Source organism: Canis lupus, chromosome 1, assembly GCF_048164855.1.
Source record: "Canis lupus baileyi chromosome 1, mCanLup2.hap1, whole genome shotgun sequence".
Taxonomy (NCBI): Eukaryota; Metazoa; Chordata; class Mammalia; order Carnivora; family Canidae; genus Canis; species Canis lupus.
Window position 1 is genome coordinate 77,378,897 of NC_132838.1, and position 26,856 is coordinate 77,405,752.

The 26,856-nt window shown below is 41.4% G+C and overlaps 1 protein-coding gene and 1 long non-coding RNA gene across 8 annotated transcripts in view; one reads left to right on the forward strand and one right to left on the reverse strand.

Moving 5' to 3' along the window:
• The window catches only part of RASEF (RAS and EF-hand domain containing), a 209,476-nt gene extending 183,576 nt beyond the window's left edge, over nt 1-25,900 (forward strand). For all 7 annotated transcript variants that reach the window (XM_072836982.1, XM_072836964.1, XM_072836996.1 and 4 more), the window contains 8 exons: nt 6,326-6,560; nt 6,875-7,012; nt 7,127-7,274; nt 8,521-8,602; nt 9,846-9,960; nt 13,620-13,739; nt 16,496-16,572; nt 22,693-25,900. In XM_072836982.1, coding sequence (XP_072693083.1) covers nt 6,326-6,560; nt 6,875-7,012; nt 7,127-7,274; nt 8,521-8,602; nt 9,846-9,960; nt 13,620-13,739; nt 16,496-16,572; nt 22,693-22,798 — 1,021 coding nt within the window. In that variant the 3' untranslated portion in view covers nt 22,799-25,900. The remainder of the gene's footprint in view (nt 1-6,325; nt 6,561-6,874; nt 7,013-7,126; nt 7,275-8,520; nt 8,603-9,845; nt 9,961-13,619; nt 13,740-16,495; nt 16,573-22,692) is intronic.
• LOC140638909 (uncharacterized) lies at nt 10,018-18,558 on the reverse strand. The gene is made up of 3 exons (XR_012035866.1): nt 18,225-18,558; nt 12,078-12,220; nt 10,018-10,742 (listed from the first exon to the last, which is right to left on the reverse strand). It is a non-coding gene; the product is annotated as an uncharacterized lncRNA (long non-coding RNA).
• Nucleotides 25,901-26,856: the final 956 nt, after the last annotated feature.

The window sequence follows — 26,856 nt, forward strand, 5'->3', positions numbered from 1 at the left end:
AAGAGAGAGATAAAGATACAGATAGAAAGCAGCACCTAGGGGATTATACAAGAGGAACATTTCCCTAAAACCATGGACTGGGAGGATTAGAATGGCAAGTTTTTACAAGCACAGAGCTCAAAGTCTGAAGTTGCCGCCACAGCCAGGAGGAACCTGGTGGGCATAGCAGTGCTCCTGTGGGGAAGAAGGGCAGAGGCCTGGGAGTGGATGGCATGGTCTGAAGATCCCTTGGGTCATTGGGGGAGAAATGGTTTCCTCTTTCTTGGAATGCGTTTGGGAGGAGAGGCGGCATGGTATCTCAGGAGGAAAAGAGTTGGTGGACACCAACGTGCTGCCCGGTTCACTAACATAGAAACTGAGACACCTGCTGAGGGCAGCAAACCTTGCTGCACTTTACCATAAACTCAGAAGTCCCTTGTGATCATGTGACTACTTCTCTGGGACAAATTGGCACTAACTGTAGCATGATGAGACCCTCCCCCGGAGGATCAGCATGGGTCCACGTAGCACTGGGTTCCTAAAATTTGGAGTTTTGAAATGCACTATACTCTTGAGATAAAACACAGGAGTACTGGGCTGCTTGGCAGGCAGACAGTGTGGACACTGACAGGGTGAAGGCAGGGATCCGATGGAAGCCAGGGACACAAAAGGGGAGAATGTTTGCTCTTCTATGAGGGCTTTCTGACAAACAGCAGGTGCAAACTTCCTGCTGCCAGGACAAGAGAGTAGGGCAATGCCATCCCCTTCGCCCTTGACAGACTTCAGTGAGCAACACAGCGCCTCCAGTGGAAGCTGGAGTTACCACACCCCTGCACCTGCGGGTGCATTTTTACTAGGGCAAGTCAGCCTGAGAACCAGTGCAGCAGGCCCCTCCCACAGAAGACCAGCACAAACCCCTTGCATGCATCAAGTCTACTGATTGTAGAGTGCTGCAAAGCTTCAGCTCCAGTGGAAATAAGATCAGGCTTATTTTACCAAGCAGACCGAAGCACACCTAATTAAAACACCACATACTGGACAAGGTCCAAGCACTCCTCAGTGCAGACAAGGAGAAACTCTGCAGAGGACTGGCCTGAGGGAAAGAGCAGCCAAAACATGACAGCAGAGTACACTCTCTGAAACACTTCCTGAAGCGCCAGGCCCTGGACAGTACAGGTCCTCTTCTTAAAATGGCAGGAGATAAAACAGGTTTCCTTAACACACACACACACACAGAAGCAGTGACCTAGACAAAATGACAAGATGGAGGAATACACCCCAAAAGAAAGAACCAGAAGAAGTCACAGTCAAGGAGCTAATCAAAACAGCTATAAGTAATATGCCTGAACCAGAATTTAAAACAACAATCACAAGGATATTAGCTGGGCTTGAGAAAAGCATAGGAGACACTAGAGAAAACCCCTACTGCAGAGTAAAAAGAACTGAAAAACTAGTCAGGCCAAAATAAAAAGATGTTATAGCCAAGAGACAAGACCAACTGGTTGTAATGACAACAAAGATGGATGAAGAGGAGGTACGAATCAGTGATATAGAAGATAAAATTATGAAGGTGCCTCTTGGTTTCAGGTCAGATTGTGAGATCAAACCATGCATTGAGCTCCTCACAGAGTATGTAGTCTGCTTGAGATTCTCTCTCCCTCTGCCCCCGTTTTCTCTCTCTCTCCCTCTCTTAAATAAATAAAATCTTTAAAAGAAAAAGAAAACCAAAGCTGGGGGCATCACAATGCCTGACTTCAAGCTGTATTACAAAGCTGTGATCATCAAGACAGTGTGGTACTGGCACAAAAACAGACACATAGATCAATGGAACAGAGTAGATAATCCAGAAATGGACTCATTACTATATGGTTAACTAATCTTCAACAAAGCAGGAAAGGATATCCAATGGAAAAAAAAGATAATCTCTTCAAAAATGGGGCTGGAAAAACTCAACAGCCACATTCAGAAGAATGAAACTGGACCACTTCCTTACACCATACACAAAAATAAATTAAAAATAGATTAAAGACCTAAATGTGAGACAGGAAATCACCAAAATCCTAGAAGAGAACATAGACAGCAACATCTTTGATCTCAGCCACAGCAGGTTTTAAGTAGACACATCTCTGGAGGCAAGGGAAACAAAAGCAATAATGAACTATTAGATTTCGTCAAGAGAGAAAGCTTCTGCACAATGAAGGAAACAAAAAAATTAAAAGACAACTTTTGGAATGGGAGAAGATATTTGCAAATAACGTATTTGATAAGGGGTTAGTATCCAAAATATATAAAGAACTTATCGAACTCAACATCCAAAAAATAGACAATCCAGTTAAGAAATCGGCAGAAGACATGAATAGACATTTTTCAAAAGAAGACATCTAAATGGCTAACATACACATGAAAAGATGATCAGCATCACTCATCATCAGGGAAATACAAATCAAAACGACATTGAGATATTACCTCACATCTGTCAGAATGGCTAAAATTAACAACACAGGAAATGAGATGTGGGCAAGGATGTAGAGAAAGGAGAACCCTATTACACTATCGGTGGGAATACAGGTTGGTACAGTCACTGTGGAAAACGGTACGTAGGTTCCTCAAAAGGTTAGAAATAGAACTACTCTGTGAACCCAGCAATTGCACTACTATTTACCCAAAGGATACAAAGATACTGATTTGAAGTGGTACATCCTCTCCAGTCTTTATAGCAGCACTATCAACAATTAACCAAATTATGGAAAGAGCCCATATGTCCATCTACTGATGAATGGTAATGAAGAGGTGGTGTGTGTGTGTGTGTGTGTGTGTGTGTCTATACACACACACACAATGGACTATTAGCCATAAAAGAGAATGAAATCTTGCCATTTGCAATGACATAGGTAGAGCTAGAGTTATTATGTTAAGTAAGTCAGAAAAATACCATATGGTTTTACTCCTATGTAGAATTTAAGAAATAAAACAGAGAACAAAGAGAGAAAAACAAAAGAGAGAGGGAAGCAAACCATAAAAGACTCTTAAGTATAGAGAACAAACTGAGGTTTGATGGAGGGATGGTGGGGGATGGGCTGAATGGATAATGGGTATTTAAGGACACTTGTTATAATGAGCACTGGGTGTTTCATGTAAGTCATGAATCACTAAATTCTACTTCTGCAACCAGTTTTACTATATATGTTAACTAAAATTTAAATAAAAACTTGAAATAACAAAAAATAAAGAATGTACTTAATCACCCTGGCAATCACAAAATGCTCAGGTCCCCTTTCAGGAAGGTCTATTACCAGGGCTTATTGGTGATCACTTTTAGGAAAATTCTATCCAGGTATCAGATGCTTTTATTGCTCACTGATTTGTGAAATAATAAATGTTAATGGTTTATATACTTGTAGGCAGCTCAGTTGCTCTGCAATTGAGAAACAGACATTAGTTTTTTAAAATGTGTGAGTTCATGGGGATCCTTGGGTGGCGCAGCAGTTTAGCACCTGCCTTTGGCCCAGGGCATGATCCTGGAGACCCGGGATCAAATCCCACGTTGGGCTCCCGGTGCATGGAGCCTGCTTCTCCCTCTGCCTGTGTCTCTGCCTCTCTCTCTCTCTCTCTGTGACTATCATAAATAAATAAAAATTTTAAAAAATGTGTGAGTTCATTGTAATTTTTCTGGACTGATATTTAAGATCAATTCTAAGCACATAGGGAAAAAGATATATAACTGAAAACCAGAAATTTTACCATGGTTCATTTGGGAAAAGATTATACACCATGAATAAGGCTGATCAGTATTAGACTAAGAACTCAAGAGTAGGTTCTTTTTTTTTTTATTAAGATTTTATTTATTCATGAGAGACACAGAGAGAAGGGCAGAGACAAAGGCAGAGGGAGAAGCAGGCTCCCTTCTGGGAGCCTGATGTGGGACTCTATCCTGGGACCCTGGATCATGCCCTGAGCTGAAGGCAGATGCTCAACCACTGAACCACCCAAGTACTCCTCAAGAGTAGGTTCTAAGGGACAAAGTCCTCACACCCCAGTGGCTCAGAGAGATGGGGGTTTAGAACTCAGGTGCTCATCACCATGAATAATAACTAGAAGGCCACCAGAGTTTGGTCTGATGTCCTCTTTAAAGGGTCATTAGTTGATATCAGAAGTTAACATTTTTCTTTTTTTTTTTTTTGATATGACTATAAAAATTTAAAAGCATGTTATAAATTTAATTTTCTTGCTTTTGTGGTCTGATTTTGACTTTGTACATTTGTTTTAGTTTTGTATTTTTTCTAAGATCTGTAACAAAATATAGCTTGTTCTATATTTGTACATAATTATGAAAATATTCTTTGGGCAGGTAGGAACAGTTTATTTTTTCAACTTTGAGAAAGTCTGATCTGTACCTGTATTTTTAATTTGGAATCCAGATATTCATGGAAGTGATTTCTTGGTTCAAGATTTATCAAAAATCTGAATACATTGTTTTAAAAAGTTCTCTTCAATAATGAAATGGAGCTGAAGTGGTTTGTATTACATTGTATTATAATGAGAATGGTTTTCTTAGGTTCTTTATAATGTGTATAAAATCAGTTTTAGAAGGAGAACTTCATAAATTATGAAACAATAAAAAAAATATGTGTATACACACACACACACACACACACAGCTGGCTAGCTAGAGATACAGTATGAATACATGCCCTCAGGATAAGGATACAATTGAGTAACATATTTAGGGAGAGTTTGGTTAATTTTTTACCTTTTAGGTTAATTTTAAGCATTTGCTAATGGCACCAAAGTATTTTTTTTTTAAAGATTTATGTCTTTATTTTAGAGAGAGGGAGAAAGAGAGAGCACATGAGCAAGAGGGGCAGAAGGAGAGGGAGAGAGAGTTTCAAGCAGACTCTATGCTGAGTATGGAACCTGATACAGGGCTTGATCTCACAACCCTGAAATCATGACCTGAGCCAAAAACCAAGAATGTGACGCTTAGCCGGCTACACTACCCAGGTGCCCCGGCAACAAAATATTTTTGACTTCTCAGATTTATATGGCTTATACTTAATCATATGGAATCCACCCTCCATTTTCTGAGCATACTCATTTCTTACTATTTTTATCTCCATAGACCTATATATATATCCTGTCCATTTCCCCATCTGATGAGATAGTGTATGCCAGGTGGCCAGGATGGTGCCCAGTGTGTAATGGAGACTAAATAAGTTTAGCCCTTATTTTTTTCTTTCTTGAGCGTGCATGGTCCAGGTTTGGGGGGAGTCAGAAGAAAGAGAGAGATGGAGAGAGAGAGAGAGATAATCTCAAGCAGACTGAGAGAGAGAGAGAGAGAGAGAGAATCACAAGCAGACTCCATGCTGAGCACAGAGCTTGATGTAGGGGCTTGATCTCATGACCTTGAGATCATGACCTGAGATGAAATCAAGAATCAAATGCTTAATGAGCTGAGCCACCCAGGCACCCCATTATTTCAGTATAAACTTAGTTTTTTGTGAAAATCAAATGGAAAAGAAAAAGTAAATAGGGAAATAATGCAATTTCTTTCAATTCTCCTGTTTGATGTTAATTACTCCCTAACTTATAAGATGTTAGAGAGTTTCACAAATGGAAACATCAGGGGTTCCAGCCTTTATCCATATCACTACCCTGTGAAACCTCTCCTACAAGAGTCTTTCTAGATTATGTATCCACACCTAGTGGCAGAAAACTCCTATGTCCTAAATGTCTGTCATTTTTTGCCATGTTGATATAACCCCTAGAAAAATTTATCAGCTGGTCCTTATTTTGTCTTGTACAACCTGAGAGAATGTATTCTTCATCTTCATGTATGAACTCTGAGTATCTGAAGAGGGAAACCATTAAGACTTAAGATGAATTCATGTGTCTGAGGGTTTTGAATCTCTAATCACCATGGTTGCCTTTCCCTTCCAGATTCTCAGCATCTCTTTTAAAAAGTAGAGCTGTTATCCAGAAATGGATAAGATTTTTGGAATATGGTCTAACCACATTAGAGTAAAAAGGTTCACATATTCTACATATATTTTTCTTAACCTGAGGTTGCATTTATGCCCTGGACACTGTGATTCCTTTTGTATCAGGAAATAAAGTGATTTTAAAAATGGCTTCATTTTTATTAAATGTTAGACTTGAGTGTCTTTATCTTAATTGACTGTTGCATAGAATGAACTGATGTTGCTCTGAAGATTTCTTTTCCTCTGGTGCATATCATGGACCACATTGTGGTTCTTGGGAAAGTGAGTGTTGGTCTTCTGGATTCCACTGCTGTGTAGTCCTGAGCTTTGTGAGCTCTGGAATAAAGCTCTCTTCTCCTTCATCACCAGGTCATCCCACTCTTCCTACATGGATGAGGACTGTGACTCGTTGGCCCTCTGTGACCCTATGCAGAGGATGAATTGCGAGGTGGACAGCCTCCCTGAGAGCTGCTTTGACAGTGGCTTGTCTACCCTAAGAGACTACAATGAATATGACTCGGAGGTGGAATACAAACATCAGAGGGGACTTCGGAGGTCACACGGCACGCAGGAGAGCTTTGGGGGCGATGCTTCAGACATAGACGTAAGCCCCAGAAATCACTGTCTCCTGGGCCATATCTTCGATAGAAATCTGTCACCCTGTTTCGCTTGTATCTGTCGTGGGAATACGACTTAAAGGTTATAAATATGAAACATAGTCAGTAGAATGTTTTCCTTTTCCACCAAGGTAGGGAGAAATTATCACAGATTGACATTTGGGGCCACTCTGTTCTGTTACAACACTGACTGTAGATTCAGCTGCATATTTTTCTGCTCTTTAATCCATGATGTATATGTGTAATGAGAGACTTTGTTTTTTAATGGCTGATCAAAAAAAACAAACAAACCAAAAACCAGGTTCCTGATATAAGGGATGAAGAGACGTTTGGTGCAGAAGGTGTGGCTGCCATCTTAGACTGGAAGCCCCACGGGTCCCCTAGTGAGGGCAGCGTGGTCAGTTCTTCAAGAAAGCCCATCTCGGCTCTGTCACCACAGGTAGGTAGTGTCAGAGATATTTTTTCATGAGCGCTATGAATTTTCAGTGCCACCTAACTTATTAGGAAGAAAACTGGCACAACCTTTGTCACTTAGTGTGACTTTTCCCCCTAGACAGACATGGTGGATGGCACCCATAAATCTTCCAGCTCACAGAAGGCTTACAAGATTGTACTTGCTGGGGATGCTGCAGTGGGGAAGTCCAGTTTCCTCATGCGACTCTGCAAGAATGAATTTCGAGGAAATACAAGTGCCACCCTGGGTATGATTCCTTCTTCAGTTAATAATGGGGGAATAATGTCTTCTTGAGCTTGATTTTATTTTCCTTAGAGATTATATACACAGATACACAGATCTCTCTCTGTAGACATACATAATACACAGGGGTGTGTGTCTGTGTATGTGTGTGTGTCCTTGTCTATATAATGGTCCTCTTCTGTTTTGGTAAAGGCGCAACTTTAGGAAAAGACTGACAAAGGACAAAGGTATCCACCTAGCCAGTCAAAGCAATCAGACCAAGTTTAGAGCCAGAGATGACAGATTCATTTATTCAGCAAACTTCCCCGTGTTCTGCTGTGAGCTGGATACTGTTGTAGGTACTAAGGACACCCAATGAACAGAGTCAACTAAATTCTAGCCTGCAAGGAAACTACGTCCCAAAGGACGGCTGGTTGTGGAGACAGGGCAGTTCTGCACAGGTGGCCAGAAGAGGCTTTTCTGACAAGATGTCACTTAATGTTGATGAAGTGGCATTACTGATGGCCAGTTTGTCATGGTCAAAATCATAGCCAGGTGTGTATGATTCCTCCCCTCCTTTACAATGGAATACAAGAGTAAATACTTCTGAGAACAAGAGAGAAGTGGTGTGATTTCCCAAATTTGCATAATAATCAGTAAAAGGAGTCAAAGGTATGCAAATTATCATTCACCTTTCTCCATCTAGAGTTCTTATTTCGATAACTAGAAATATTAGAATAGATTGATTACCCTCTTCACAATGGGCATCTTTATCAGTTTATGGTTGTTATACTCTCCAAGATAAAAAGCTGAAAGTTCACTTTAATTTGATTCATAAAAAAACTGCAGTGTTTTGTTCAGCTGCTAAAGAGCATGGCATATATACAAACCTTCTGCGTATGCACACCCATAAACATGCACATATGTGTGTGCACACATATTTGCGTGCACAGACACACATAAACACGCAGAGACATAACAGAGTCCCATCTACTTACACAGGCAAGTAGAACATAGATTTTCCTTTTGTTCGTAGATTAAACCTTTCCCCATGTCAGCCAACCTGCAGATGCTGCACCTGCGCACACATGTGTGGTCTGACTTGTAATTAGTATTTGAAGGTCACTCTCCTCAAAGGCCACATTCATTCCTCTCTGCCTCACTGAGCTTTGGCTTACTGGCTTTTGTCTTAACTAAAGAGGGCTTGAGAGTAAAAACCAGTGGAATTATTTACATCATGTTCCCAGTGTTCTCTAATAATTCCCTTTCAGGAGTCGATTTTCAGATGAAAACTCTGATTGTGGATGGAGAACGCACAGTACTCCAGCTCTGGGACACGGCTGGTCAGGAGAGGCAAGTGCTTTCCGCAGCGCTGTGAGCTCTGCTGTGTGCTCACTGCGGTGCAGCCTGGGTGTGCATGGATCAGCCTCATGGGACGCCTCATGTTGATTATGCTCCTGATCATGTCACTATTATACACTGTGTAATTACATAGTACATTAGGATTTCGGGAATGCTTGCCTTTCCCCACATTCTTCCCTCCTTCATTCATCTGTTGGTTGTGTGTGGAGATCTTTAGGCTTCCTCTGAGCCACTGTTCAGTTGGGAAAAAGAAAGAGAGCCCTTCCTGAACAAGAGAATTGAGGTGAGGCGACCCTCCCGAATACAGTGTCAGTGAGAGGAGGTGCTTAGCCAGGCACACGCAGAGATGGAAAAGAATCTGTCGGCTCCCCTAAGTTCACACGCTAAATAGAAAACTCTTGTCTGGTGACACCGCCTTATCTTGCATTCATTGCTGAAGAACAGACACTGGGCAAACATAGGTTTTAATCCTGTCTGACACCTTGGAGATAGAATCTCTCCAGTTGTTCAGCTAGTAAGTATGGGGTGCTGCCTGCCACTGTTCCAGGCACCGTGCAGACTGCTGAGATCCAACAGTGAGCAGACACAAATACACAAATGCTGCTCGTGTGGAGCTCATGTTCTCTAGCAGACTGAGAGGTTCAACATCTAAAAAAACATTCGTGGTTGATGTGGCCTTTTTAAAGATACTATAAAATACTGCAGTTGGCTTAAAGTTGGGATATATATGTTGAGGTATGCCCATCCCCCAGTGGATATAAAGCTTCTGGCATGTTGCATGTTGTGGCACTCCACACTGTTAGTTTCTCTCCTATGCCGCTCCCTATAGTACTCCCTTCCCACCCACCTAAACCATGATTTTTTCTATTGTGCATCTCCTTTTCTCCTGTGTCCCATATGTGGGCTTGGGAGTTTGTGGCCAGGGCTGAAATTTTTAAGAAATTATGCGCTCAACCTTGTCCTGGTTATGCTTTATGGTTTTGTAGACATGCTTGGAATCATCTGATGAAGAGATTGCTTGGCTCCCATAGATCAACGCCCCAAATTATCATTCTGTTACCTTCCACTGAATCATTCCAGTCCTTGGAGTTGCCTGGTTGCCATAAAATTCCTCTGAATGGGGATTTACTTTAGAAGATGAGAAAAAAAGCAAGCATAAGAAAGATGAAAAAGGCATAGCACCTGACCAATGGACTGCTTAGAACCATTATTTACATGCTTTTCTCTTTGGCAGATTCAGAAGTATTGCCAAGTCTTACTTCAGAAGAGCCGATGGTGTTCTGCTGCTGTATGACGTTACATGCGAGAAAAGCTTTCTCAATGTACGAGAATGGGTAGACATGATTGAGGTAAGACACCGAAACAGAGAAGCAAACAAAAAATTACACAGGAGTCACAGGCCGTGTTAGAAAATGCTATTTCTCTTCTTTGTTGAGGGGCCCACCATCAGAAAGCACTGATGCAGGCTAGTCAGGAAGGACTAGGTGTTAGAGGGGGACTGTTACATGGTACCTGGCGATGTTGGCCTTTTCCTCAGTAGCTGGGTGAGTTTCCACAGAGCCACTGAAGGGAGCTTCTGGGAATAAAACTCCTAGTTTTCTTACAGATAAATTAGAACCCCTTTGGAAGTAAATGCAAATGTAGGCAATCTGAGGAGCAGCAGCTCTTGCACATGGGGTGGTATGTAGTATGACTGGGTGTGCATAGTGTGCCCGAAGTGCAGGTTTAACAGCATGGATGTGAGCATGTGCAAGGCCAGCTCTTTTAAATGTGTGGTAACATCTATGCTTTTTTTTCTGGTTAAATGAGGTGGTGTCTTTCATTTGAGGAGCTTTCATATCCTTTGGTTTCATGGTAAATAATTTCTAAAAGTAGGAAATGATTTTGACCAGTTGGTGCTGCCAACAGTTGTTAATCGACATAAAGCTACAGTTCAAGTTGTGTTTCAATATACTTTCTTGGTAAAACAAAACCAAAATTCATGGCTAATATAATTTCATGGCTAATATAATTAAGTATATTATCTCTAATTTTTAACAGGCGTTAAACAGTGCAGTGGTGGCTAAACAGAGAACTGATTGCTGTATATCAGGTTAGCCTCTAGCTTCTTCTGTTGGGCCTATTTCATAACCTGAAAAAAAAAAAGTAGAATTAATCTTCTTTTTCTCATTAAAGAAAAGATGTGAGAAATTACAAGGAAATGTACATTGTTCTACTGAAATATCATGACTTAAAATTATTATAAATGTGATGGAAGTATGTTGATGTTTACGTAGTATTTTTATTTTTTTAAGATAGATTTATTTATTTATTTATTTATTTATTTATTTATTTATTTATTTATGATAGACACAGAGAGAGAGAGAGAGAGAGGCAGAGACACAGGCAGAGGGAGAAGCAGGCTCCATGCCGGGAGCCCAATGCGGGGCTCCATCCTGGGACTCCAGGATCGAGCCCTGGGCCAAAGGCAGGCGCCAAACTGCTGAGCCACCCAGGGATCCCCCATAGCATTTTTATTTCACAAAATTTCCACGTTATATTTGTCTCTGTAACATATCTGAGGAAAGAAGAAGTGTAATGTTATTCTCACTTTTTATGAGAAACCTCAGGCAGAGACAGTATATGACCTTGGCTTGTGGTTATTCAGAGTTTAGGGGTTGAATGGGGGGTTGGATCTCTTTATTGAATCCTGGTTGCTGCTGTGATAAAGCGCTGGAGGAAGCAGCAGTTTGAGAAGAGAAGCTTTTGATACCTAGAGAGGAATTCCAGGGTACATTTATTGCACAGAGAAAAAGCATCTGCTCAAGGGATAGGCCTCCTTAGATAGAGTGATGAGTCCAGAGAGTAATATAATCCCAATGACTCGTACCCACAGATATTTAAAATCCACAGCAAAATGTTTTATTGTTGAAACTGTTGGACTTAGCCTGCATTTTAAGTCTTTGGATTATGCTTGAGGACAGGAGGCCCAAAGGCAAGGTCAGCCACAATGTTGAAATAACCCTAGTGACCAGCCACAGTGTGTGCTGGGACCCCATAATTTGCCATCATTTGCTAATCACCTGTATGTGGTAAGTTACCTTTCCAGCTACGTGGATCACCTTTCACAGGGTCCAAAATGGATGAAAACTGTATCCAAGATGAATTCTTGAATTTGTCACGGGGAAAAATTAGATACCCCTTAGCATTTGACTTTTACCTTCAGAAATAAAGGGCTTGATAAACCTCTGCCATGGCTCACCCTTTCTAATTTAAGGAAATTCAATGGACACAGTTTATGTGGCCACTATAAATATGGGTGGAAACAAAGAGTGATTGTTGGGGTAGGCCAGAGGATGGCAGGAGGTAGAATGTCAGGTGAGTAGGCCCTCTGAATTAATAATTAATACACTTCGATAAAAGCCACTGGGTTACAGAGTCGTACAATAAAATTGTGGATAAAATAAAACTATGGCCATTTACTTACCTGTCGTGAGTAATGTATTGATTGAAATCTTGGCTGAATGTTGAATGGAGGAGACACTGGAGACATAAGATCTCTTCTTGACTTTTGTGCATGCACTGTTCTAGAGTCTGCAAGGTACCCACAGTAGGGGAGCTCGTCATACCCTAGTAGGAGAAACAATAAGCAACAAAGAAAATAAATGGAATGACAGAAAATGATAAATATTGTGGAAATAAAAAGAAGGAAGGAGAAAGACCTGGGCACCGTACTGCAGGTGGTGTGGGCAGAGCAGCCTCACTGGAAGGTGGTGTTCAAGTCAAGACTTGAAGGAGTTGCCAGTATTTATGGGAATAACTTTGGGAAGCCATTTAGATGCTTGTGTTCTTGGCTTACTTCAGTGAGTATTTTTTTAATGGCTCCAAAGGATGCCCCTTTGGAACCTGAACAGTTTGCCAAAGAACACAATTAACTAGCATGTTAATGGATGGGGCACCTAGTTTTGGGGAGGTCCTTTCATTCCCTTTTCCCATCTGCTCTTACCACAGTCTGGTGCCTTTGGAGGACAATGGTCTGAAGAGAAACGAAATCAGATGTAATGCCGTCATTTTTAAGGCTCATTTCTTGATCCCGTGACAGGTGTAGTACCAAACTGAGAAAACACCTGGCACCTCTGGGCAGTGTAGGGGTAATGTCCATATGCCTTAGGGCTGCTGCTTCTCTTGCATAGGAACCAGAGCCCTGTTGTTCTGTGCCACTCAGATGGTCTTCCTCTGTTCTCATCAGAGTCTCCTGAGGTGGAGTGGGTCCTTACTGACCCCTTCATTTTACCAGTAGGAAAACTAAGGCACAAACATGAAGTAATTTGCCTGATTTCAGAGGCACAGCCAGTGAGTGGCCAGGTAGTAGGAGGGGTGGCCTCAGACTCAGCTGTGATCCTCACATTTCACATTCTATTGGGCCCAGTGTAGACCTGGAATGGCGGTGTGGTTTGCATAAACTGATTTGGGAGCATTATCCTTAGAATCAGTTTCTTTGAATGATTGGTAATTGACTCCTGGTAAGAAAAATGTTGACCTTTAAGACCTTCATATTTTGCTTTTGTTGTAAACCCAATAGCAGTGAGTGTGGAACTTCCAAACTCTGCTTTTATCCCATTATGCTTGAGGGATTTCTCATGTGTTTTGTACCTCGGATGATGAAGTTGATTTGTCATCACCACTCTTTGGAGTGAAAGTTGCAGAAAATTGTGTGGGTGCCACAGCCAAATATAATTCTCAAATATAAAGTTCATATTGGTTCGTATGGTGGGGGGCAGGGACGAGGGGCTTTTGGACCATGGCCCTGGCCTTTGCAAGTTCTTAATTTAACCTCTCTGAATTTCAGTGGTCTCACCTGGCAATGGGAAGAAGTTTGGCTCCTTTTAGAGAGATTTTAAGGATTGAAGAGATTACTTCCATGTCATGTGGCACCCAAGGGACTTTTGGAGAGTGGAAGCTGCTCTTGCTAATGAAACGTGTTTCTGTTCAGTGTTTGATGAGCACACATTTTTTTTTTTCCTGGCAGGATGCGATCCAGGAGAGTATTCCTATCATGTTGGTGGGAAACAAGGCTGATCTTCGTGATGCTGCCACAGCAGAGGAACAAAAGTGTGTCCCAGGATACTTGGGAGAAAAATTGGCCATGGTAAGGGCAAAAGTTGGTATGTTGGGATAGACTTTAGCAGTTCATGAGCTCTGTAGTCAGCAGCCCTTCAATTTTGTCTACATTCGCTTTAAGAGGTTCTTTGGCAAACCTCCACCCTTTTTCTTTCTTTGTTGTTTTAAAGATTTTATTTATTTATTTGAGAGAAAGAGAGCATGAGCAAGGGGAGGAGCAGAAAGAGAGGGAGAAGTAGGCTCCCTGCTGAGCAGGGAGCCAGACTTGGGGCTTGATCCTAGGACCCTGGGATCATGACCTGAGCCAAAGGCAGATGCTTAACTGACTAAGCCACCCAGGAGCCCCTACCCGCTTTAATAAATGTAAGTAATTGTACCAAGGACTAAACTGCTCATGAAGGTACAGTGATTACTGAGTTATTTTCCTTGTTGAAGAACATTGACAAAGGGACCCATGATTATCCTGCCTTCCTCCTCACCCTCAGCTAGTTCCTGGAATCCTCTAGTTCTGGAATCCATGTCAAGAAAAAATAATTGGTGTTCTGTTTAGAAAACATGGTTTAATTCCAGAAGGTTACTGTGCCAAAGGGCAGTGTGTTACCTGAGTGGAAGAGAATTGCGAAACTTGGTTTTCTTTTTTCACTAAGATTTGTGCTTAGTTGAGTAGTCTAAAATTATTTTTGGTTATGCACTTGAATAGAGGATGAAGTTCATTTCTATCTAGTTTATTACTGGGGGCAGTATTTATTCTCCCATTATTAGCAGTGTGTGAAATGCTCCAGGGTACCCTTATGAGCTGTCTTTCCCAAACAAGGAATCAGAGGTACTTGGTGTTGGATAAGTTCATGCCATAGCAGTCTGATCTGATGCTGCTACCACTGTGTCTGCATCAGCACACAGAAGGACTTTCTGTAGCATGTGCACATGAACTTTAAAAAGAAGTTTTAGGGGCACCTGGGTGGTTCAGTCAGGTAAGCATCTACCTTCAGCTCAAGTCATGATCTCAGGGTCCTGGGATGGAGCCCTGCATTACATCCGGCTTCCTGCTCAGCAGGGAGTCTGCTTCTTCCTCTCCCTCTGCCTGCCACTCCAGCTGCTGGTGCTCACTCTCATGTTCTCTCAGATAAATAAATAAAATCTTAAAAAAATGAAATGAAATAAAATAAAAAGTTTCAGTGTCACTGTTTTAAGTTAGAAAATCTTTCTTGTTTTAAATTTTCAAACTATGAACCAAACATGCTTTTAAAAAGTCACAACTAAGCAGTGAAACACAGAAGAGGTTCATTCAACCTGTTTAATCGTACCCACTTCATTGTATGCTGAGGAAAGACTAGAACAAAAAGCAGACTGTCCTTATCTTCATGTAGTTCATTTTTCTGAGGGCAGATGTACATTACACTTAGGTAATCCCCATGCCACATTGTCCATGTGCCCCCTTAGAGAGCATGTAGTTCCTGGCCATATGCCAGGTTTATTCCCTCCTGAGGATTTCTGAGTTCCCAAGGTTTGCTCACTTATGCATGTCGTGAGTCTGATCCTCCTGCACCTCAGAGACAGCCTCTACCACCCCTAACATCCTAACTGTAGAACTTGGCAGCAGCACTATCATTTTCCACTAGAAATTCCTTCACATTCATTGAATGATTTTTATAGATTTTCTGTGGATTCCAGGGGCTCATGGGTAAGGGTCCCGCTGTGGCTTCTTTCCCCCTCCTTTCATTCACTCTCTCCATGCTCCAGAGTGGCGGTTACATCCTCCCCTCATCACAGGCCCACAGCACACACCATTCTCCTTCCCTAAGGGAAACTTTCTCCAGGCAGAGACACAAAAATAACTTCATCAGTTACAATTGTGGCAAGTGAAATGCAGGAAAAACACAGAGGGCTGTGAGGTTTCCTAATAGCAAGACCTGACAGGGGACATGTCAGACTTCCAGAGCACTGAGTCCTAACTTCAGGGGAGAATTATGGAAAAATTCAAAAGGTAGGAGTCAGCCTGGAGAAGGGTGTGTGGGGGAAGGGCAGACCCATGTAGTGGGAACAGTGGGTGCGCAGATCGTGAGGTGGGAGGGAATGTGGGACATGAGAGAAACAGAGGGAAGGTCAGGATAACCAGAGCATGGTGGGCGAGGCAGAAGGGTGGCAGGAAAAGCTAGGAGGTGGGCCAGGACTACGTGGTCATGGGGCCTTGGCGGCCGTGGGGAAGCATTTGAGCATTACTTGAAGAGGAATGGAAGCATTGAAAGGTTTGAAGCAGGAGAGTGATAGGATGGTCGTATACATCACCGCTGGGAAGGAGAATAATAGAGCGCTAGACAATGTCCATTGGTTTCAGCAACACGGAGGTGGCTGAATCTTGATAGGAAAAGATGATAGTGTGAAGAGATGCATGTTGGCTGCCAGCCCGAAGGAGACACACTTTTGATGGATGTTCAATTCGTGAGTGGTCACCTTCAGCTATCATTTTTCCCTCTCTCAGATTATCTGATAGGGAACGTTTGTAGCAACTGGTAGGACAGTGGGGAATCAGAACCTTAAAACATCAAATTGTGTATTATGCTTGCTTTTAAAGCAAAATAAAAATCCCCTGACTAGGAGCTGTGTCTGGAATAACTAGACTCAAATTCATTATTTTTTGAAGTATTGAAACTGTGAATCCAATTTCTTAGCTACTAGCATACTCAACAGGAGAATATTTTTATTTTATTTGTTGGTTTTAAAAGCTAAAATTGCAGGAGACTTAAATAAAGTCTTCATTTAATTGTATATGTATCTTTTCCACAGACCTATGGGGCATTATTCTGTGAAACCAGCGCCAAAGATGGCTCAAATATAGTGGAAGCTGTTCTCCATCTTGCTCGGTAAAGTGGTGTCTTATGTTTGGAAAACTGAAAGCGGGATTGAATTTTCATATGGTGGGTGCTTAGGTCAAATTTCTTTACTCTAACATGAATATACATTGGAAAACACCATCCTGTATTCCAGTACTGGTTAGAGAAACAATTGAACATGGATCTTATAAAAACCGGTAATGCTGCTTATTCACTGTGAACGTTGGCAAAGTACCTTTACTGCCAAACAAAGCAGGTGCATCTGAGGTGTCGTTGACATTTCTGCAAAATGTCACCACAAAGCTAATAGTTGACTTGTATGAATCATTTCCAGGAACCAGATTTTAAACACAAGAGACTATTATGAAATTAACTATCTATTATGACATTTTCCGGGGTAAAGGGAAAAAACTCAACAAAGCAAATTGTATATCATGCCAGTTGGAAGCACTTTATTAAAATTATTACTCAGGTATTTATTAAGCTAAGGCAATGCTGTTAATGATAAATAACATTTGGGGATATAGATTAGAATAAAAATTACATCCTTGAGGAACTTGGATATAAATGTGAATGTTTTTTAATCCTTAGCGTAAATTTGATTTTTAGGAAATAACATTATCTGCTAGACTTATGCCTTCTGCCTAGTTTTCTGCCACAAATGAAAAGATGATTCTTTACTGGCCTGAAGGGATTAAATATCTGAAAGAAAAAAGAAAAGAAAGGAAAAAAAAAAGGAAAAGAAAGAAAATGTGCATGAGCAAAACCCAGGCCTGTGACCTTTAATTGCCAACAAAATCCAGGCCAATGATTTTTAATTGTTGTCAAAGCAAAGCCATAATTTGGGGGTGGAGAGTTCTGGTCATTTGTAAAATCTTAGCTTTAGTAGTATAGTTGGCCTCTTCTACTCATACATGTTGACAAGTAAAATACTTTGTAGTGTTTTAAATGCTGCTTTTCCATTGATGATTTGGTGTTTGTAGCGCTTACTGGCTGCTTAGCCTTGGGCTAGATCCTTAACCTCACTTGAGAAAATCAGGAAATGGGCCCCAGGACTTTAAGTGGCCTGCTTGGCATTAGTCTGGCAGGGCTTGGCAGGTGCCTTGAGCTCAAACTCAGAGTCTCTGAACATTATCTCCTTTGATACTGGTCCAAGAGAGAGAGCCACCTGGCCCCACCACACTGGAAATCATCTTTGTGTAAAGCAAAAACAGTGCTAACTTTGAGTGTGACCTAGAACAGGTAGAAAAAAGGTAAACATTTAAATAGATTCGAGAGAATGACATGGTTTTCTGCCTGTGATTTGTAAGAGAATCATGGGCTCATATCACATTTGTCAAACAAGATTCCAAGTAAAACCTTCACAATCTGGGTGAAATAATTGACTCCATGCATGTGCGGGCACATAGGGGCCACTGTCTGTTTTGGCCGAGGAAGTCTCAGTCAACAAAGATGGGGAGGAGATTGGTGAAATGCACCAAAAATGGAATCATTGCCGATGGTAGGTGTTTATATTTTTTCAGGTGCTCATACTGGTGTTTCACTACAGTGTACTTGGTGGTTCCTGGGTGGAGGTGGTGTGTTTGCTGGGCTAGATGGGTGTGGGAAGGGCCTGCAGGTCTTCAGACCATTGTCGGGCCTGAGACTGAACTGGAGCAGATGGTTGTGGGGGGACACCTTACCTTTGGCAGTGGGGTGCTGGCTTGCTGCTTCGGCCCAGCAAAGGACACTGCCGGCCAGGCCCCTGCGAGGCTGTTGCCTTCTGCCCAGCTTATTGGAGGACCATGGTGTCAGGAGATCTTAAATCTCCTCTCAAACAGCTTGTGGATTCAGACAAGTCCCTAAGTCTCTCTTGGCATCTCTAATCTGTAAAATGAGGGAGGGGCTGGAAAAAATGACTCCCAAGGGCCTCTCCTTCTGACACTATGGTCTACACAGAACAGCCGGTACTTTGCAGAGTACCATCATTGCTCTTTGATGCTGAATTGTCTAATGGGGTCATATTAAAAGTTAAATGACTCCAAATTGCCATGGTCCCACCCAAAGTGCCAAATTGATTCTCTTTATTCTATCATAAAGGTGGGAGAGGCTGTGAGCCGCCTGTGCGTTTCACCCCACCTGCTCCTGCCCAGCACCCTGTTTTCAGCACAACTGCCACACTGGCTTGTGCTTCTTCACTTACAACACCTGTGTGCAGAGGCATTTTGATAAGAGGTCACTCCTTGTGGATCACTTATCAAGGAGTTATTTTATTGTTGTTACTGCACTGTGGTCTGGTGTGAGGTCTCTGGTTTAGTTATGTTAGTGGTGTGTTAAATATGAAAATTGTAAATAAAGCAGGTATTTAAAGACTTTAATTTGCTTTGTATCCTGCTTTCATATTTGCTCGTTAAAATGTCTCATGACAGTGGTAGAGTTGCTGCAGGTGAAATGATCGTTTTTAAAAGTTTTACATCTTTTAGAAAGTTATGTATAATGTAAAACATGTTACATTCTCGGTTTAGATCTCATAAGACAATTCCCATCACGGCTCTTTTCACACTATGTCATGTCGTAAAATGTGAGCTAGATGAGTTTATGGATTTGCACTGTCTGAAACAATTCTGTTTTGAAGGGAGGCCATAAATGTTTGGTTAACACCCTAAAATACTAGTACTGCTTTTTCGGGAAACCTCTCAATACCAGGAAAAGTTTCTTCTAGAAATGCAATTTCCCTGTGGTGCTGACAGGACATTTATCACAATCATTGTCTGTTGGCAAGTGAATTTGCCATCACTAGAACCACGAACTTTACACATTTTGCACTAGATTCAAGTTCCAAAGGCATTTAATTGATCAATGGCCTGAGATTTGAAAAACAAAACAAAACAAAAACACAAAAAGAACTCAGGCTGATGTATCAGTTCAGCCCAGGCTCTGAGCCTGTAGGTTAGACTGAGTCATCTAAAATGCAGTTGTTCAGCGTGTAGTAGTTTTTGGTGAGACAGTCTAGTTTTCCCAGCTTTAAACCTGTTGTAAGTGTTTGGAATATCTTTCTAATTTCCTTGAAGTGGGAAATGCCTGCACTTATGGTGGATTAAAGAAACCGAAGGCCAGATGAACAACATGGGTACATATTTTTCTCCTTAATATTTGCTTTCAGGTTCAATAACTGCATTATTGAGAGAGCACTTGGTCCATGGAGGCCCCATACGTGGTTCAATAGAGATATCAAGGAAGTAAATACTTGCAAGCTATGCAGTTTAACATGAGAGGGAAAACAAAGAAAACATTTGACCAGGAAGCCAGATGATTGTAACTGATAGAGGCTATTGGACCTCCCAAAAGGGAGACATGGGAGTTGTCTTGTGAAGGTGCTATGTTTATTATACCCATTGTGCAGATAAGAAAGTAGAGGAGTAGAATGCTTAACCTGCTCAGGGTGGTAGCACTGGGACTTATCCCTACCACTCTGAAGCATTGGCTTGCCACTTCAGGATTGGCAATCTCAGGATTGCGGTCCACATTCTCCTCTTTTTTACTCTCTCTCTCTCTTTCTCTCTCTGCCTAATGTCGTCGAGCCCTAGGGTTTCTAGAACTGTCTGTAGCTGGCAACTTCTCCATGTTCTATATTTTTTAACCTCCACCTCTTTTTAAAATTCCGTAACCACATCCCACCCATCAACAAGTGGAAATTCCAAAGGTGTGACTATATCCAACATGTCCAACCCTCAAGACCTGGCCTCACCTATCTTTCTGGTTGCATCTCTTGCTTCCCAAAGGAACGATAATCTGTAGACACAGCAAACTTTATTTCTGCTTGTGGCCAAGCTCTTTTGCGTCTCCTTGCCTTTATGCATGCTGTTCCCTACACCTGGAATTTCCTTTCCTCATTAAATGGAGATCAATTTGTGTTCTTTTAAGAGGTCCCTCTTCTGGCAAAGTGTCCATGCAGCTCCATCTCTTCCTTCACTCCAGCACAACTGTGGTGTACCCTCTGTATTCCTACATCGTACCATACATGTGTTAGTAGTGTTTTGGCAACCTTGTAATGATTTGTTTAGATTTCTGTCTCTCCTTCAAAGCTCACTAATCGAGGGTCCCAGAATTTGGCATGAATTGGACATTTGTTGAGTGACCAAATGTCTGAGATGATGCAAGTGGAAGTTGTATTAGTTTTCTGTTGTTGCTGAACAAATTCCCACAAACATCGCTTAAGCAATGCCAGTGTATCACGTTCCAGTTCTGGAGGTCAGGAATCTGAAATGAGTCTTACAGGATGCTTGAGGTTGGATCGTATATCTTTTTTCTTTTCCTGAATCTTTGTTTCCTCATCTGTAAAGTGAGTATAATAATGCTCACCTGTCACCTGTCAGGTTGTGTGTATGTGTTTATGTCGTGTGATTGTATATGTGTATTAAGAGAAATATGAAAATGTATAGTATAGCATTTATTAGCTGGCATTCAAGAATTAATTTCTCCATCTTTTTTTTCTTCTGCTAAGACATATTCTTTCTAACTCACAGCATAGTGGTTTCGAGAACATGTCAGGACTTTCTGGAGTGGTGCTGACTAATTTGGTAGCCACTAGCCACCTCAAGTGTGGCTAACCCAAATTGGAGTGTGCTATAGGTTTTGAGTGTATACTGGATTTTGAAGACAGTATGAAAACCGTAAAACACTTCATTACTATTTTTATTGATAACATGCAGAAATGATATGATTGCTATAGTGAGCTAAATAAAATATATTCATAAAATTAAATTTACCTGTTTTCTTTTTACATTTTTTTAAATGTGCCTCCTAAAACATTGAAGATTACCTATGTGGATTACATTACATTCCTATTGAACAACGTCACTCTACTAGGAATATGCCAGTTCTAAGTAGTTTCAGGTATCTGCTGCTTTGTAATAAACCAAGACATAGTTGCCTAAAACAACTATCACTTTTTAATTTCCTGAAATTACCAGAATTGGCTGGCTCTCAGCTGGAAGGTTCCTCAACTGCTCTTGCTTTGTGTGTCTATGCATTTGCAGTCAGACGGTGGCTGATAGGCTACGGCTCAGGCTGGATGGCTGACACCAGGGTGCCTGTCCTTGTGGCTGCTCAGCCTCAGAACCACTCTGCTGGCCCTCTCCACTGAGGAACTCTAGCAGCTGAGAGCAACCAAGCCTTACTAACACCTGGCTTGGAGTCCCTGCCCACCATCCTCTGCATTCTGTTGATCTAAGCAGTCAAAGAGCCAGTCCTACAGAGGGAGAGCCCACAGTGGGGGTTCTCTAGTCTTGATGGGGAGCCCCAGGCACTGATGGGGAAGGTAGAATTGTTTGCGGGCCTCTTGGGGACGAGCTGTCCCAGTCAAGATTGCCATCCAGGGTCCTGTCTGAGATGGGACTTCAGGGTCTGCATGTTTCCCAAGCATCCCTGGGAATACACTTAGAAGGATCCTTCCCTAGGAGGTTTTCACAAGGTCTTAGAGATCTTTTGTCGTTGTAGCCTCTAGTGTTAATTCTAAAAGAAATTTAGGAAGAGGCAAAAGGAAGATTATTTTTCTGGATTTTAACCATTCATCATTGTCTCCACAATCGTGTATAATTAAAGAGTGGTTATAAAGTCATCATTGCTTTTGTTAAGGTCAGCAAGTATTAGAGATGGAAGCCAGGTTCCAGAGTGCTAAGGAGTGAGCTGTGCATGTGTTAGGCTGTAAAGCATGTGAAACCACAGCAGAGAGCAGGAGTAGGCCGTCGTGTGTGCAGGTGTGGCTGTGTGCGTACCTGTGCACGTGTGTCCGTGTGTGCCTGCCTTGTGCATGCGTGTGGCCTGGTGCTCAGAGCGCAGGTGCAGAAGCCAGCCTGCCTGGTTCCCACTCCAGCTCTGAGGCTTCTCCAGCCATGTAACTGGAGGGAAATTTCTTAACCCTTTTTTTTTGTCTTGCTTCCTCACACATAAAATGGGACACAGCAAAATCTCATGGTCCTTGTGAGGCTTTAAGACTGTCAATACCTATAAAGCATTTAGAACAATGGATGGATGGCACACAGCAAGTGCTCAGCAGTACTGTTTTTATTTCTACAGAATCATTTGTGGTTTAGTTTCATGCCTCATTGACTCATTCATTCATTCTCTCTCTCTCTCTCTCTGACTCTCTCCTCCCCCCATATCCCCCAGGGAAGTGAAGAAAAGAACCGATGAAGATGACAGCAAATCCATTACCAATCTGACTGGGACCAGTTCCAGAAAGTCAACCCAGATGAAGAACTGTTGCAGTAGTTAAATCCCAAACATCCTTGGCCTGTCAAGTCTTCAGTCACAGAGTACTGGGTGTCTGGTGACTCGTGTGCTTCTTGCAGAGTGGCAAGTCCTCCAGACTCTGCCATGTGGAAAGTTACAGTGTGAGAATCTGAACTGTGCTTTTAGATCCTTCTGGAGCCCTGGCTCTTTGCTATGTCTCCACAAGTGATTGGGGTCCCCGGTTAAATGTACTTGTCTTGTCCTTGCAGTGTTTCAAAAGATAATATGTAAAAAGGACTAAAAAAATCACATGCTCAGATCAAAGCTGTAGAAGAAACTTCCTGACCTAGATTCACGTGGTAGCTGACTTTGTAGATAATCTACAACATTTTTTTTTCAAGTATTTGATACTAGAATACTAGTAAAAGGGGATTATTATCCTAGCTTTGCTGTTAACTAGCCTGTAGTCTCAGACCTGTCAGCAGCCACAATAGATCTGTCTCCTTATCTGCAAAACAGGCAGGTTGGCTCTGCAGGCCTTGGCCTCTCAGACTCTGTGCACTGTGAGGAGTGGGAAGGACTCCATGATGGCCCACAGTTAATGAGGACTCTGACTAGTTGTACTTTTTAAATATTGGGGTATTGAGTTTTCTCATTTCTGAAACAGAATTTCATTGAGGGAAAAAATGGTAATGTTTTAGGCTCCAGTGTAGACAGCAAAATCTTTTTTTTTATATACAAAGGAAAAAAACATTTATGTGACAAAGAGTTGGAAAAAAACAGTGAAGTCCATGGTTTAAATTCCATGTTAAAAATTCTAATGAAAACATTGGAGTCAACACCACATACTAGTCAAAGTATAATGCCCAGGAAAGTTGTCACTCTTAACTTAAAAATATGTAACAGCAAGTCATGGCCATGGGCTGGGGAAAGACAGGAGCTGGGAGTGATTGCTAATGGGGATGTGGTTTCTTTGGGAGATGAGAATGTTCTGGAGTTATACTGTGGCAATGGTTGTATGACTTTGTAAATATATGAAATAACATTAAACTGTTAAAAGGGTGAAGTTATGGGTATGTGAATTAAATCTCATTTAAAAACAACCACTTGGAATGATTTAACATTTTGCCAAATGAAAATATGCGTACTTGTTTCAGATCTTCCCATCACTTACAAGCATAATCTCCAATGCAATGCAAATCTCTGAACAACCTAGTTGTCGGCATTCACTTCCTAAAATAACAAACAATAAAAGAAATGATGTATGTTTTTGGAAACTCATCTCTTCAAAAGAGGAATTGTCCTTAGGAGTGGGAAGTCACAGTCCTTTGTTTAATGTGACTAGTGACTCCTCCTCACCAACAGTGTGAGGTCCTTCTAGAACTCCTAGATTTCCCCACTAAAATGTCTCTGACAGCAGAAATGTCTCAACACCTGACCCGAGAGAAGCCTGGTTTCTAGTTTTTGGTTCTCAGTGGCCTTGAAAGCAATTAAGTTATCCCCAACCAGAGATGTGTACTTAACTTTGGTTCATATAGGCCCAGGTTCCAAGTAGTCTGCTGAAAAAAACTTAAATAATAACTGTTATTTATTGTGTTATATAAGCTAATAATATTCTTTTGTGTTGAATTAAAACAATTCCGATGCTCAGTTTTCCTCCTGTTTATGATTTTTATGATCAAATCTTAAATTCCCTAGCTTTATTTTTTTTTTAAATGAAAACTGACCAGATACGTTACACATACAGATTATAAATAGTCACAACATCCTTGAGTCTGTAAAAGCATGCCCTCTCTTCATTGACATCTAGTTTTTTTACTGGGAAGTTTGATCTATCCCTAGCAACTCTACCATGCATTTCCGTCTGCTGGCTTTGGTCACAGAAAAAGAATTTTACATTTTTGATGGGAAAGAATGCCTCTTGTCAAACTGAACAGGGAAGGAGGTGGTTACTTTGGTGCCATGGTGAGATACACATTTTGCCACTACTGGTTGCCTCCGGGGCACCTTTGGAACCCAGGTTACAAAGCATCTATGGGTTGGCATATGGGACACATGTTCCGGTATTTGGTGTAGTTGCAAACAACTGTGTTAGTATACATGTTACTGTGTTGCCTTTATTTATTTTCCCCCAAAGTGCCTCTCTGTATTTGTCTGACAGTTTGTACATAGAACATATCTTTGATACAGAAGTATTATCTTGGCTTTTGCCTCTGGCTTGTATGGCTAGTACCCCCAAATTGATTCTGAGATTGCACAGGCACCTTTGGTAGACAATGCAGTCATCTTTGTTTGAACCTGAATAAATATTTTGGCAACAGAATCCAAATCAGAGACTTACAGCTCTGGTAAGCAATCTTATTTGAAGAAAAGCTACTTTAAAAGCTCTTTCAGCTGCATTGGTGGGAAATCATAATTATCAGCAACATTTAATTTCAGGAAGGTGTTCTCAAGGTATATTTTTTATGAGAAGAAAATATTTAATGTTTTTAACCTAGACTTAATGTGACACATTCGCATAGTCCTATGCAACTAACTCATCTTGACTCAATTTTTCCTTCGAGAGCTTTTACGATCACGATTATACAATGCTCCTTTTTTATGCATCCTGATACATTGGATAATATTTTAATTTCATCATGGAAAAGAATGTTGGATAAGGAGACATTTTTCTCTGTTAACTTTTAGCCTCATTCATTTTAATAATTTATTTTTTCCACTTGCTGCTTTATATGACATATGTGACATTTGATTATTTAATACCAAATGTGATTTGCATAAACCCAAGTCACACAACTCTCTTGCTGAAGATAAAATTGAGGTTAAAAGATAAAGATTTATTTTCATATTTGTACAGTGATCAGCTTCAGAGTGAAGGCTTTTGTGGGCTTTTATTGTATATGTGTATAAGAAATTTCATATGTATATATTAAGTAGGCCTCTGAGTATTGAATAATTGTTTCATGATTTTGATTTATTTGGTTTACATTTTCATTGTATCGGCCATATTTCGTTTATACTGTTTATTTCTCTTCAAACCATTAATAATTATACCATAAAGTGTAATTTTTATAGCAATGCAAATGTCTAAGGAACTACAAATATTTCCTGCATTGTAAATTTAATAAAGCATGCTTCTTTTGGCCTTTCGGGTGTTTCATTCGGCTTTACTGGAGGCATCCCTGAAGCAGCTTAAATTTTAGGATGTGCCTGCATGAAACCATACCTCTAAAACAATCGTCTTTTCTGGCCTAGGCAGCTGGCTGGTTGGAGAAAAGAACGAACACAGGGTGTTCAGTGCTGTGGCACAACCATGTCATCTTGGCCCGTGGGGCAGCAGGTCACATCGGGGTGTGACAACCACAAATAGGGAAGCTTTTGTAGAAAAATTTCAGTACGGGTTCTGGCCATCCTCATGCCCTCAGGTTAGTCCCTTTCTCTGACACCCATCCTGCTCCTTCCATCCCCCCACACTGCCTAGCCAGCTCTGCTCATCCTCTGTTTTAGCTGAAACCTTGCTTCCCTCAGGAAGTCTTCCCTCTCAGCCCCTAAACTAGGTGGAGGCTGACAGCTCTCCCTCAGGCAGCACCCTTTCTAACTGGTCAGTGGTTTAACTAGACACACAGGCCTGAGCCCTGGGCCCTTTGCTGCTGCCTCCCTTCTGCTGTATATATGCTAAAATGGGTAAGCAGATAATTAATTTTAAATAGGCTTTGGAAAGAGTTTCCGCAGACACGCACACACCTGCTCATCTGCAGTAGCTCTGGACGGTGGAAGGAGAGGCAGCATATGCTAATGGCCGTGGGCCTGAGCTCTGCAGCCAGCCCCATATTCCTCCCCATAGGGTTACTATGAACAAGGAGCTTACCCTCTGTGTACCCCAGCTGCTGCCTTGATAAAACAGGAGTAGGGATACCATTCTTCTGGGATGCTTATGAGGACAACATGAGTTAATATATATAAATTATTTGGAATAGTATCTGGCACTTTGATCACCCTCAATTAAAAAAAGACATTTGTGGGGTACTTAGGTGGCTCAGAGGGTTGAGCACCTGCCTTCAGCTCAGGTCATGATCCCAGGGTTCTAGAACAAGCTCCATG